Source organism: Lipophrys pholis, assembly GCF_963383615.2.
Source record: "Lipophrys pholis genome assembly, chromosome: 17".
Lineage (NCBI taxonomy): Eukaryota > Metazoa > Chordata > Actinopteri > Blenniiformes > Blenniidae > Lipophrys > Lipophrys pholis.
The window spans coordinates 26,729,104-26,743,397 of NC_137643.1; the positions used below are offsets into that span (position 1 = coordinate 26,729,104).

At 47.8% G+C, this 14,294-nt stretch overlaps 1 protein-coding gene across 1 annotated transcript in view; it reads right to left on the reverse strand.

Annotated features, from left to right (window-relative positions):
* The window catches only part of thap7 (THAP domain containing 7), an 87,597-nt gene that overhangs the window by 12,808 nt on the left and 60,495 nt on the right, over positions 1-14,294 (reverse strand). The window contains exon 4 of the mRNA XM_080485230.1: positions 1,989-2,093. Within this exon, the coding sequence (XP_080341356.1) occupies positions 1,989-2,093 (105 nt within the window). The remainder of the gene's footprint in view (positions 1-1,988; positions 2,094-14,294) is intronic.

Sequence of the window (14,294 nt, forward strand, 5' to 3'; positions counted from 1 at the left end):
AAGTGGCGCTCTTGCTTTATATTGTGGGTCCCAGATTACCTTGGCCTGGTTCTAGGTGCCAGAACCCACTCCTGGACTCACCCACCGCTACACCGCTGATGGAGTCTGAATGAGCTGCTAGCAGAGGTGGAGGTCCCACCGATAGAGGTGGAGGTCCAACTGGCAGAGTTGCAGGCCCAGCTGGCAGAGGTGGAGGTCCAACTGGCAGAGGTGGAGGCCCAGCTGGCAGAGGTGGAGGTCCAACTGGCAGAGGTGGAGGTCCAACTGGCAGAGGTGGAGGCCCAGCTAGCAGAGGTGGAGGTCCAGGGAGCAGAGGTGGAGGCCCAGCTGGCCTTGGGGCTGATCCAGGTAAAGGCTGTGGCCCAGGATTTAGTTCAACACCACCAGCCAAGAGACGCATCAGCAAAAGATGAACCCCCCCAGGAGTGGTCTACTTGTGGAGCCTGTTCCTGCTCATCTGGGGGGGCCTGGCATGGCCATAGTCCACTACTTTTGTGAACAGCATGTGCTGACTCCGTCTGGCTGGACACAGAGTTTGATTGTCCCTTTTTTTGGGACATGTTGAACTCAGCAGAAGACAGACAGTTATCCACACCACACAGAAAGACATTGAGTCCAATCCGAGGTCTTTTTCTTCTTTGGATGATTGTTTCAGCAGAGACACCTCGGCAGCCATCTTGGAAGTTCTGTCAGGCACTCCCATGGAGCGGGAGAGGCAAGCAAAAACATGTTGCTGCGTTGCTTTGCTAACATCCACGTTGCTACGTTGCTTTGCTAACATCCACGTTGCTGCGTTGCTTTTCTAACATCCACATTGCTGTGTTGCTTTGCTAACATCCACGTTGCTGTGTTGCTTTGCTAACATCCACGTTGATGTGTTGCTTTGCTAACATCCACGTTGCTGTGTTGCTTTGGTAACATCCACGTTGCTGTGTTGCTTTTCTAACATCCACGTTGCTACGTTGCTTTTCTAACATCCACGTTGATGTGTTGCTTTTCTAACATCCACATTGCTGTGTTGCTTTGCTAACATCCACGTTGCTGCGTTGCTTTTCTAACATCCACGTTGCTGCTGTGTTGCTTTGCTAACATCCACGTTGCTGCGTTGCTTTGCTAACATCCATGTTGCTGTGTTGCTTTGTGGTGTTGTGAGACTAAAATCCCTCCAATCAGCAACATGTTGCCATGAAAAGTTGGATAGCACAGTGCTACTTCCCTAGCCTGCTCGCTGGCTGCAAACTGTGGACTGGATTTCCTGCCTCATTCCTCCTGGTCTCATTGAGACCCGCCTCCCTTCAGGAAATCCAGTCCACAGTTTGCAGCCAGCGAGCAGAGCAGCAGCAGGGAAACACTGGGGATCATTTCAGCACCATGAAGCAGACCAGGATCATGGATCAGACCAGGATCATGGATCAGACCAGGATCATGGAGCAGACCAGGATCATGAAGCAGACCAGGATCATGGAGCAGACCAGGATCATGGATCAGAAACCTCTGATCAGTGAGTTATGTTGATATCAGAACCCGAACCCGGATCGGATCGACCCCATCCCTATCTCCTCCTCCTGACGTGGTTCACCTGAGTCTCCTCCTCCTGACGTGGTTCACGTCTCTTCTCTCATGTGAGTCTTTCAACTCGTCAGCAGCATTTAGATGTTGTTGTCACGATTTGTCAGTAGGCGGCGCCGTGGCAGGCTGAGCCGGTAATTTCAGGCGGTGCGAGGTGGTGGTGGGGTGGGGGGGTTATGATATCAGCCTCCCTTGTTGGCGACAAACAAAACCTCCCGTTCTGGGTGGTGCCCCTGAAAACAACAAAAACTCTGCTCTTGTAAAGTAAAAGTGAATGGTTCCAGGACCTGAACAGGAACCCATGAGCAGAGGAACATTTCAGCTCCTCTGACTTTAGAAAACGCCGAGAGGAAAAGAGGCTGTTCACTCTTCTTTACAAGAAAGCAGTGATGACTCCTTTATGGTCTCAGGTGGTTTACCTGCCAGGTGAGTCCTCAGGTCTCTGCAGACCTCCTGATCTCCTCCCTTTAGACGAGAAGGGGAAGAGCGAAGGAAGAGCGTCGTCCTTCAGTCGTTTGATCCCGCTGAGAAGAGAAGAAACATCCTGTATCATTACCACTTTCCTCCACCACACCTTTCCTCCCTCTGGAAGCTCCCCCACCGTCCCGATCACTCCCCCACCGTCCCGAGTGTGTGTGTGTGTGTGTGTGTGTGTGTGTGTGTGTGTGTGTGTGCGTCTGCGTCTGCGTCAGGGGTGGGTGTCTGTGGGGGGTGGGTCAGGGGTTGGGTATTTCAATTAAAACCGGGGGGAGGATCATGGGGCGGGTGGGATATGAGGCTCCTGGGGGTGTAGAGTTGACTGTCCTCCGACCGGGGCCTGCGCCAGCCTTCGCTTTCCTGGGTCTGGGGGCGGGTCTGGTCCGGGGCGCGGCGGCTGGGGCCGTCTCTGCCTTGCCGGGTTGGGGGGGGGGGCGGTGGGTGGGCCTGTTCCCGGGGGTGCGGCGGGACTCTCCGCCGGGGTTGGGGGGGGCTCTCGACCCGCTCGGCCCGGGGGCCCTGCTCCGGCCTTTTCTCGGCTTGGCGGCTTGGGTCGGGGCCTGGGGCCCTTTATCCTTCTCTTGTGGGCCCCTCTTGCCTGGGGGGGATTCCTCTCTGCATTCTCCGTCTGGTGCTTTTTGGGCGGGGGCGTGGCTCTCTGGGGTGGTTCGCTGGGGTCTCCCCGGGCCTGGGGGGCTTCCGTCTGCCGGGGTGGCGGTGTCCGGGCCCGATGGCCTCGGACCCCGGGGTGTCGCCACGGTTCCCCCCACAACAGTTCCGGTCCCACCCAGTGGACAAACCACACGCACACACGCGCACACACACACACACACACACACACACACACACACACACACACACACACACACACACACACACACACACACACACACACACACACACTTCCACCCCTCACGGGAGGAGCTTCTGAAGTTGCTTGTTCTCTATCATCATTTGCTCAAACTTTGGAGGTCATGTTCCTCTTTTGTTGTCGCCTCTTTGTTAATTCATGTTCCTGCTTCATGTTACTGTCTAGATAGAGCTGCTCAGGCTGGTTAATCTAGAAAATCATTTTACTGTCTAGATAGAGCAGCTCAGGCTGATTTAATCCAAAAACAGTTGGAAAATATTTGGATCAGTGTGATAACTGCAAATAATATATGTAGCACAACAAGGATATTGTATGTTATCCCCCTCCCCCCTCCCCCCTCCTCCCTCCTCCCTCAACCTTTTTCTCTCTCTTCTCTTCTCTCTCTCTTTGAGCGTTCCCCCCCGGTCGTGTACGGCAGCCATGCCATCTTCTGACAGAAAAAAGATAGAAGAAAAAAAAAAAGAAAAAGAAGAAAAAAAAGAGAAGAGAAAAAAAAAAAAAAAGGAAGCTCCTCCAGCGCCAATCCATAGTTCACAGGCAGGAAATAGTTTCCTCACTTGAACCGGGTTCACTAAAGCCACCATGTCACTGCAGTGCCTGGCGCAGAGGGGCGGTGTCTTGCTCCCAGGCGGTGGACGCGGGCGCTGGTTGTCCTGTCGTCTTCCTCCCAGGCGGTGGACGCGGGCGCTGGTTGTCCTGTCGTCTTCCTCCCAGGCGGTGGACGCGGGCGAAGGTGATCTTACTGACGGTGTCGGCGGGCAGCTTCAGGCTCACCTGCATGAAGTCCAGCAGCGACGTCTCGGCGTCCTCCTCCGCCCGCGGTGGAACGGTTCAGAGGGGCGGGGCTGTGTAGAGGGGCGGGGCGGAGCTGTGCAGAGGGGCGGGGCGGAGCTGTGCAGTAAGGCTGGGCGGAGCTGTGCAGAGGGGCGGGGCTGTGCAGTAAGGCGGGCGGAGCTGGGCAAAGGGGCGGGGCTGTGCAGTAAGGCGGGCGGAGCTGTGCAGAGGGGCGGGGCTGTGCAGGCGCACCCAGACCCAGCTGCATCGCCGGTCCCACCACAGAGAGCCTAAATGAAGTCAGCTCAGGAGGCGGAGCTGCAGCTCAGGAGGCGGAGCTACAGCTCAGGAGGCGGAGCTACAGCTCAGGAGGCGGAGCTGCAGCCTTCAGCCTTGTTCTCAGTGACACAGTATAAACTTTCTCATTGTGAACTGCAGCGTCCAGCTCCTGCTGAAGTTCCGCCCCTCCTGTTACTGAGGAGTGTCTGCACCTGGTCTGAACACCAGGGGGCAGTGGAGCGCCACATTTCAATAAACCAGTTCACTAAACAACCAGTGAGCACAAAAGCCGATGAGAACAACCATGGAGGTTTTATACGGCAGGAGATACATATTTTTTTTTCTTCCCCTTGTCCTGTTCAGCAGCTTGACCAAACAATATGATGTGATCTAGAACCTTCTGGAGTCAGAACAGTTTTGTTCTTGAACAGGAAGAGACCTGGAGTCTCCTCCTGTTGCTGCTTTATTAGACGTTGGCATGGGGGGGGGGGGGGGGGGGGCGCTCAAAGAGAGAGAAGAGAAGAGAAGAGAAGAGAAGAGAAGAGAGGGGGGGTAACATACAATACCCTTATTAGTGCTACATATATTATTTGCAGTTGTCACACTGATCCAAATACTTTACAACTGTTATTAGATTAACCAGCCTGAGCAGCTCTATCTAGACAGTAACATGATTTTCTAGATTAAACCAGCCTGAGCAGCTCTATCTAGACAGTAAGGTGATTTTCTAGATCAGTGGTTCTCAAACTTTTTACTCCAAGTACCACCCAGAAAGTACTTGGCTCTCCAAGTACCACCATAATGACCAACACCATACAGTAGCCTAGTAAACCTCAGCATTCATCAAAAACAAGACAGAGGTTTTACTCCTAAAGAAGTATATTTAATATGGTCAGACATTGTAACATTGTACACAGTAACACTACGCTTAAATATAGGAAAATAAAAGACTGTACTTAAATAATTATTACATTAAAATATATTGCACAGAAAAGTTAAATAAACATTGTACTTCAATAAATGAAAAACAAACAAACAAAAAACTGTTCTTAAAGATGAAATAAAACTGCACTGTACTTAAATGTTAAGTAAAGAATGTAAAGTACTTGATTAAAAAATAATCAAAACAGGCTGCCACACACACACACACACACACACACACACACACACACACACACACACACACACACACACACACACACACACACACACACACACACAGGAAGAACAATAAGATGAAGAATAAAACTATGATAAAAAATATGGTCAATGTATTCTAGCGAATGTCTCTCTATCATTCTACTATAGATCTGGGATCCCCCCTCCCTTCTCGTGTCACATGGCCCCGCTTGAGCCAATCGAAAATGAAACATGGCTGGGATTTCAGGAAACCCCAGCCCCCCCACGAGCGTCACACCTGAGGGAGCACGCTCCCCGTATTCCAGCTGCATTCCAGCTCCCGGGGTGGGACCCCAGCGGGAGGTGCTGGGGAGAGGCCACACCCCCCCCACCCTGAGGAGTGTTGGATGCATGTAGGGGTGTGTCTTTGTGTTTTGAAGAAGTGGGTGCAATGTGTGTGTCTAGGGTGCGGTTTAAAATTGGGGGGTAGCGGGGCAGAACACTGAAAGCGGCTTACCCCCTCAAGACCCTGCGTGACTAGGTGTGGTTAAAATTGTGGGTGGTGCAAAGTCGGGGGAGGACCCAGACCGCAGTTAAGTAGCCTGGACCCCCAACCCTAGGCACCGCCCCACTGTTCCCTATTGTAGAGTGAAGTAAGGTAAGGTAGGGAGGTCCCCCCGTTGCTAGAACCTTGGCCCAACTGGACCCCCCGCGCTGCCCCACCCCCCCGACCCAGTGGCCGGCTTAGGATGCGGGGAACAACAACCCCCCCCGACAAGGCACCGTAAGAGGACCTGGGCAGAAAGACCCCACCCCGCCCAACGGCCGGACAGCAGAGTCTAAGACCCGCAGGGCCCAGTGCGAGCCCGGCTGGAAGCCAGTGGTTTCCAGCCAGTGGAACACCCCCCCCCCTTTAATTAATTAATTAATCTACGTGTATTGTTAATGCAGTGGTCTATAAGATTAATTAATCTACATGTATTGTTAGTGGAGTGGTCTATAAGATTAATTAATCTACGTGTATTGTTAGTGCAGTGGTCTATAAGATTAATTAATCTACGTGTATTGTTAGTGGAGTGGTCTATAAGATTAATTAATCTACGTGTATTGTTAGTGGAGTGGTGTTTAAGATTAATTAATCTAAGTGTATTGTTAGTGGAGTGGCCTATAAGATTAATTAATCTACGTGTATTGTTATTGGAGTGGTGTTTAAGATGAATTAATCTATGTGTATTGTTAGTGGAGTGGTCTATTAGATTAATTAATCTACGTGTATTGTTAGTGGAGTGGTCTATAAGATTAATTAATCTAAGTGTATTGTTAGTGGAGTGGTCTATGAGATTAATTAATCTACGTGTATTGTTATTGGAGTGGTGTTTAAGATTAATTAATCTGCGTGTATTGTGGCCTGGGGCCAGAGCAGGCGACATTGAGTCCCAGCTAAAGCTAATGACCAAGAGTAAACGGAGATTTAAACGGATTGTAATCCACTGCGGTGGAAACGACGTTCGCCTGAAGAAGTCTGAGGTCCTCAAAGCTAACGTAGAGTCAGTGTGCACATACGCGCGGACCATTTCAGACGAAGTAGTTTTCTCTGGCCCCCTCCCAAACCTCATCAGTGACGAGATGTTTAGCCGCACGTCATCTTTTAACCGCTGGCTGTCAGGGTGGTGTCCCAGTAACTCGGTAGGCTTCATTAATAATTGGAAGTCCTTCTGGGGCAAGCCTGGTCTCATCAGGAGGGACGGCATCCATCCCACGTTGGATGGAGCGTACCTCTTATCTAGAAACATAGCTAAAAGCTTAGCTCCTCCATCCTGACGCACCAGAGTGGGGACCAGGCAACAGAGTCGCAGTCCTACACGCCTCTCTGAGTTTCCCTCTGGGCAGTCACCAACCATAGCTAACTTAGTTAAACATCCCATAGAGACTGTGTCTATCCCTCGGACCACCACAAGTATAAAACTATCTAAACCTAGGAAAATAACTTCTAATGACTACAAACACTTCATCCGTATCAAGTGTGAAACTAGACAAAATCAAGACAAAAAAATTAAATGTGGTTTCCTAAACATTAGATCTTTATCATCCAAAGCTCTTCTAGTCAATGATCTGATAACCGAACACAACATTGATCTCTTTGGATTAACAGAAACCTGGCTACGTAAAGATGAGTATGTTAGTCTAAATGAAGCCTCCCCTCCAAGTCATATTAACACTCAAATAGCTCGTGAAAGTGGTCGAGGAGGGGGCGTGGCAGCCATCTATAACTCTCAGTTACTAATTAACATGAACCCAAAACCCAACTTTAGTTCTTTTGAGAGTCTGAGCATGACCATGCGACACCCGTCAAATAAAATAGTAAATTCTGTAGAATTTGTAATCATTTATCGTCCTCCTGGACCTTATTCAACTTTTCTAACTGAATTCTCTGAATTTTTGTCAGATCTAGCCCTGACTAAAGATAAGGTTATCATGGTAGGAGACTTCAATGTTCATGTTGACGTAGAAAATGATAGTTTCAGTGCAGCTTTAGATCTACACTTGACTCTCTAGGTTTCTCTCAGGTAGTAGACGGGCCTACCCATAAACATCTACACACCTTAGACCTTATTCTAACTTATGGTTTGAATATAGAGCATCTGACCATCTCTCCTCACAATGATTTCCTGTCAGATCACTTCTTAATAACCTTTGACTTTGTTCTAAATAGTTCTAACCCTCCGGTTAAAGCCGTGTTAACCAGGTCTCTCTCTGATAACATAGTAACTAAATTCAAGGAAAGAATTCCCTCTGCTATAGAATCAGTAGTGGATCTTCCTGACCCGTATACTGTTGCTAGCTCAGACATTGAATACCTAACAAACAGTCTGACAGATATGCTAAAAACAACGCTAGACGACATAGCTCCTCAAAAAATGAAAATGAAAAAACAGGAAAAGTCATCCCCATGGTTTAACTCATCAACCCGCGAGCTTAAACAACGCTCCCGTAGATTAGAAAGAACTTGGCGTTCAACAAAAACAGACCTAGATTATATAGCCTGGAAGGATAGCTTCAAAACTTATAAGAAAGCTCTGAGTAGAAGTAGAACTAATTACTACTCATCCTTAATAGAGGAAAACAAAAACAAGCCTCGCTTTCTTTTCAGTACTGTAGCCAAACTGACCAAGAACCAAAATAGTGTTGAGCCCACCATTCATATCAATATATGTAGTGAGGACTTCATGAAGTTCTTTCAAAATAAAATTACAACGCTTAGGGATAACATCCATCAAACCCTACCGTCCGTTAGCCCCATAACAGAGGAACTGGTTAAACCTAACAGTCATCTGGAATGCTTTCAGCAAATACAACTAGTCGAACTAAATTCCCTTATTTCTTCTGCTAAACCAACTACTAGCCTGTTGGACCCAATTCCTACTAGAATTCTGAAAGAGGCACTGCCACTAATCAATAATTCTATACTCGCAATTATTAACCAGTCTCTATCAATAGGCTATGTGCCCCAATCCTTTAAACTAGCAGTTATTAAACCTCTCATTAAGAAGCCAAACTTAGACACAAGCCTTCTCTCAAACTACAGGCCCATCTCCAACCTTCCTTTCCTGTCAAAGGTTCTGGAGCAAGTAGTGGCTAAACAACTCCAGGATTATCTGCAGGAGAATAATCTGTTAGAGGACCTTCAGTCCGGCTTCAGAATGAACCACAGTACAGAGACTGCACTGCTAAAAGTTACTAATGACCTTCTAACGGCCTCAGATAGAGGTCTTCTATCGGTTTTAGTTCTTCTGGACCTTAGTGCCGCATTTGATACTGTCGATCATAATATACTTTTAAGGAGATTAGAAGATGCCGTCGGCATTAAAAACTTAGCCTTAAACTGGTTTAAATCATATTTATCTGACCGCTTTCAATTTGTTCATGTAAATAACAAATCTTCAATGCATGAACGGGTCCGGTGTGGAGTACCACAAGGCTCCGTCCTCGGACCCATATTGTTTAATCTCTAGATGTTACCACTCGGAAATATAATTAGGAAACACAGCATTAACTTTCATTGTTATGCAGATGATACTCAGCTATATTTATCAATTAAAGCCAATCAGGCCGACCAACTTGTTAAACTAGAGTCCTGCCTCAGGGACGTTAAGTCCTGGATGTCTATCAACTTCTTAATGCTCAACACATCCAAGACTGAGGTTCTAATCCTAGGTCCTAAAAAGCTCAGGGATTACTTTTCAGACAGTCTGATTAGGTTAGATAATATTACCTTAACCTCTAACAGTGATATTAGGAACCTGGGTGTTATTTTTGATCAGGATCTGTCCTTTATGTCCCATGTTAAACATGTCTCCAGGACAGCCTTCTTCCATCTAAGGAATATTGCAAAAATTAGAAACTTCTTGTCCTTCAAAGATGCAGAAAAAATTATTCATGCCTTTGTGACTTCAAGATGAGATGATTGTAACTCCCTAATGTCAGGATGTCCAAACTCCTCTGTTAGGACCTTACAGCTAGTGCAGAACGCTGCTGCACGTTTACTAACCAGAACTGGAAGAAGAGAGCACATCTCCCCAGTCTTAGCATCCTTACACTGGCTTCCAATTAAATCTAGAATAGAATTCAAGATCCTTCTGATCACATATAAAACTCTTCATCAGAAGGCTCCGTCCTATATCGAGAAACTTCTAGAAGTTTATCACCCTCCACGAGCCCTTCGCTCTGAGGATGCAGGACTGTTGGTAATCCCTAAAGTCCATAAAAGTAAAACAGGAGGCAGGAGTTTCAGCCATATGGCTCCTTTACTCTGGAATCAACTACCAGCCTCGGTCCGAAAGGCCCACACCATTAGTTTATTTAAGAGTAGACTAAAAACATTCCTATTTGATAAAGCTTATCCTTAGGAATAAAATAGGAATAAAATAGGAGCACTAAGTTGAGCTGCTATAGGCCTAGACTGCTGAGGGGATTTTTTCTCTCCCGTTAAAGGGAGGAACTCTACATTTGGAGGTTCTGTTTCTTGTCTTTCTTTCTTTCTCTCTGTGTAACAACATTACTGGAGCCACCAGATCCTGACAGGAGGGGAGCAGGATCCAGGGGATCAGACCCAAGACTCACAGAGTGGAGTTACGACGGTCCTACTACCCGACCCCCCCCACAGCACCAGGACCCCCCCACAGCACCGGGACCCCACCGCAACGGCACGGCCCTTAAACTCCAGACTGAGATTGGCTCATCATCAGACCAACGCTCATCATAGACTTTTCTTAGTATTTGTACTTATCTGGCCTGTCTGCCTCTCTCTCTCTCTCTCTTCTTTTCCTCTCTCTCCCTCTTCTATTCCTCTCTCTCTCTCCCTCTTCTTTTCCTCTCTCTCCCTGTCCTATCCCATGTACTTCTCCCCCCAACCGGTCAAGGCGGATGGCCGTCCTTCCAGAGTCTAGGGTCCGCCCCACGGTTTCTTCCTGAAGAGGGAGTTCTTGAACTTCTCTCCATGCGAGGGAGTTTTTCCTGGCCACTGTTGCTTGTTACACCTGCTTGCTTTGGAAGGGTTTAGTTGGGTCCTGTTGTTCTCTATCATTGTAAGAGCGCTTTGAGATGTTTGTTGATGTGATTTAGCGCTTTACAAATAAAATTGAATTGAATTGAATTGAATTGAATTGTTAGTACAGTGGTCTATAAAATGAATTAATCTACGTGTATTGTTAGTGGAGTGGTCTATGAGATTAATTAATCTACGTGTATTGTTATTGGAGTGGTGTTTAAGATTAATTAATCTACGTGTATTGTTAGTGGAGTGGTGTATAAGATTAATTAATCTACGTGTATTGTTAGTGGAGTGGTTTATTAGATTAATTAATCTAAGTGTATAGTGATTGGAGTGATGTTTAAGATTAATTAATCTACGTGTATTGTTATTGGAGTGGTGTTTAAGAATAATTAATCTATGTGTATTGTTAGTGGAGTGGTCTATAAGATTAATTAATCTAAGTGTATTGTTAGTGGAGTGGTCTATGAGATTAATTAATCTACGTGTATTGTTATTGGAGTGGTGTTTAAGATTAATTAATCTGCGTGTATTGTTAGTACAGTGGTCTATAAAATGAATTAATCTACGTGTATTGTTAGTGGAGTGGTCTATGAGATTAATTAATCTACGTGTATTGTTATTGGAGTGGTGTTTAAGATTAATTAATCTACGTGTATTGTTAGTGGAGTGGTGTATAAGATTAATTAATCTACGTGTATTGTTAGTGGAGTGGTTTATTAGATTAATTAATCTAAGTGTATAGTGATTGGAGTGATGTTTAAGATTAATTAATCTACGTGTATTGTTATTGGAGTGGTGTTTAAGAATAATTAATCTGCGTGTATTGTTAGTGCAGTGGTCTATAAGATTAATTAATCTAAGTGTATTGTTAGTGGAGTGGTCTATGAGATTAATCAATCTACGTGTATTGTTATTGGAGTGGTGTTTAAGATTAATTAATCTACGTGTATTGTCAGTGGAGTGGTCTATAAGATTAATTAATCCACGTGTATTGTTAGTGCAGTGGTCTATAAGATTAATTAATCTACGTGTATTGTTAGTGCAGTGGTCTATAAAATGAATTAATCTACGTGTATTGTTAGTGGAGTGGTCTATAAGATTAATTAATCTACGTGTATTGTTAGTGGAGTGGTCTATAAGATTAATTAATCTACGTGTATTGTTCGTGGAGTGGTCTATAAGATTAATTAATCTACGTGTATTGTTAGTGGAGTGTCGTCCTTTAATAAACCCAGTTTGATCAGGGTGTATGATGTGGGGTGTGATTTTTTCCAGTCTGCTTGCTAATGTTTTACTAATTATTTTAAGATCTACATTGATTAGTGATATCGGCCGATAGCTAGATGGTAGTGTGGGATCTTTATCCGGTTTTAGAAGAAGACTGATATTTGCACAGTTCATATGTTGGGGGAGAGTTGAAGATTCTTTAATCTCCTCAAGTATTCTAAAAGAAATAGGTGAGAGTAAAGACCATAATTCTTTGTAAAGTCCAGCGGGGTATCCATCAGGTCCTGGAGCTTTACCACCAGGTCCTGGAGCTTTACTATCAGGTCCTGGAGCTTTACCACCAGGTCCTGGAGCTTTACCGTCAGGTCTTGGAGTTTCACCACCAGGTCCTGGAGCTTTACCACCAGGTCCTGGAGCTTTACTATCAGGTCCTGGAGCTTTACCACCAGGTCCTGGAGCTTTACCGTCAGGTCTTGGAGTTTCACCACCAGGTCCTGGAGCTTTACCACCAGGTCCTGGAGCTTTACCATCAGATCCTGGGGATTTAACATCAGGTCCTGGAGCTTTACCATCAGGTCCTGGAACTTTACCATCAGTTCCTGGAGCTTTACCTTCAGGTCCTGGAGCCTTGCTCCCAGGCGGTGGACGCGGGCGCTGGTTGTCCTGTCGTCTTCCTCCCAGGCGGTGGACGCGGGCGCTGGTTGTCCTGTCTTCTTGCTCCCAGGCGGTGGACGCGGGCGCTGGTTGTCCTGTCGTCTTGCTCCCAGGTGGTGGACGCGGGCGCTGGTTGTCCTGTCATCTTCCTCCCAGGCGGTGGACGCGGGCGCTGGTTGTCCTGTCGTCTTCCTCCCAGGCGGTGGACGCGGGCGCTGGTTGTCATGTCGTCTTCCTCCCAGGCGGTAGACGCGGGCGCTGGTTGTCCTGTCTTCTTGCTCCCAGGCGGTGGACGCGGGCGCTGGTTGTCCTGTCGTCTTCCTCCCAGGCGGTGGACGCGGGCGCTGGTTGTCCTGTCGTCTTGCTCCCAGGCGGTGGACGCGGGCGCTGGTTGTCCTGTCGTCTTCCTCCCAGGCGGTGGACGCGGGCGCTGGTTGTCCTGTCGTCTTGCTCCCAGGCGGTGGACGCGGGCGCTGGTTGTCCTGTCGTCTTCCTCCCAGGCGGTGGACGCGGGCGAAGGTGATCTTACTGACGGTGTCGGCGGGCAGCTTCAGGCTCACCTGCATGAAGTCCAGCAGCGACGTCTCGGCGTCCTCCTCCGCCCGCTCAGGCAGTCCTGTGAAGACGAGGTTGTCCCGCATGCTCCGACTCTGGAGATGGAGGATGGACTCCTTCATCTTCTTGTCCTCCTCTGTCAGCCCGGTCAGTCCTTTGCTCAGTGTCCTCACCTCGTCCCGAAGTCCCTGGTTCTCAGTTCCACGTCCTGCTGCTGGCTGAACTCCAGCGAGTCCCGGAGAGCCTGGAACTGGAGGTGGAGCAGCTGGACCAGAGCTACCGGGCCTCGAAGCTGGACAGCTTGGTGTTGATGCTGTCCAGGATGTCCTCAAACTGTTTGGAGGACGAGGTCTGCAGAGTCTTGGACATTACGAGACGGTCGTAGCACTCGTCCAAGTCGGCTTGAAGGTCTAATGTGTCGTCTTCCAGCTTCATTTCCCTTTTCTTTCTTTCTTTCTTTCTTTCTTTCTTTCTTTCTTTCTTTCTTTCTTTCTTTTTCTTTCTTTCTTTCTTTCTTTCTTTCTTTCTTTCTTTTGTTTTTTCTTCCCGTCGGACGGTAAAGTTTGTCTTACCAGCTGGAGCCGCCATGTTGGATTGTCCTCGATGACGTCACACTCCAATCACTCACTGCGAATGTCTCACCCCAAAGGGGTGAGGAGACATCTAAATATTGCTGCTTGTCCAGAGCGATGATCGTCACTGACCAATCAGACGGCTGCATTATAGCTCCGCCTCCTGGAACCATACCGCTGGTTAAGGTTGCGTCCACAACTTCAATCAGTGGAGACGCACGAAAACCCGCCACGGCGCATACTGAGGGCGGGACCGCACCTAATACTACTTTACAATAGTAAAGTGGAGAGCCCACAGGAAGGTGGAGAGCCCACAGCAAGGTGGAGAGCCCACAGCAAGGTGGAGAGCCCACAGGAAGGCGGAGAGCCTACAAGAAGGTGGAGAGCCCACAGGAAGGTGGAGAGCCCACAGGAAGGCGGAGAGCCTACAAGAAGGTGGAGAGCCCACAGGAAGGTGGAGAGCCCACAGGAAGGTGGCGCCCATTAACAAGAAGCAGCATTAACAGCAGGAGAAGTAACAGCAGGGGGAGTAACAGCAGGAGCATTAACAGCAGGGGGAGTAACAGCAGGAGCATTAACAGCAGGAGCATTAACAGCAGGAGCATTAATCAGCAGGAGCATTAACAGCAGGAGCATTAACAGC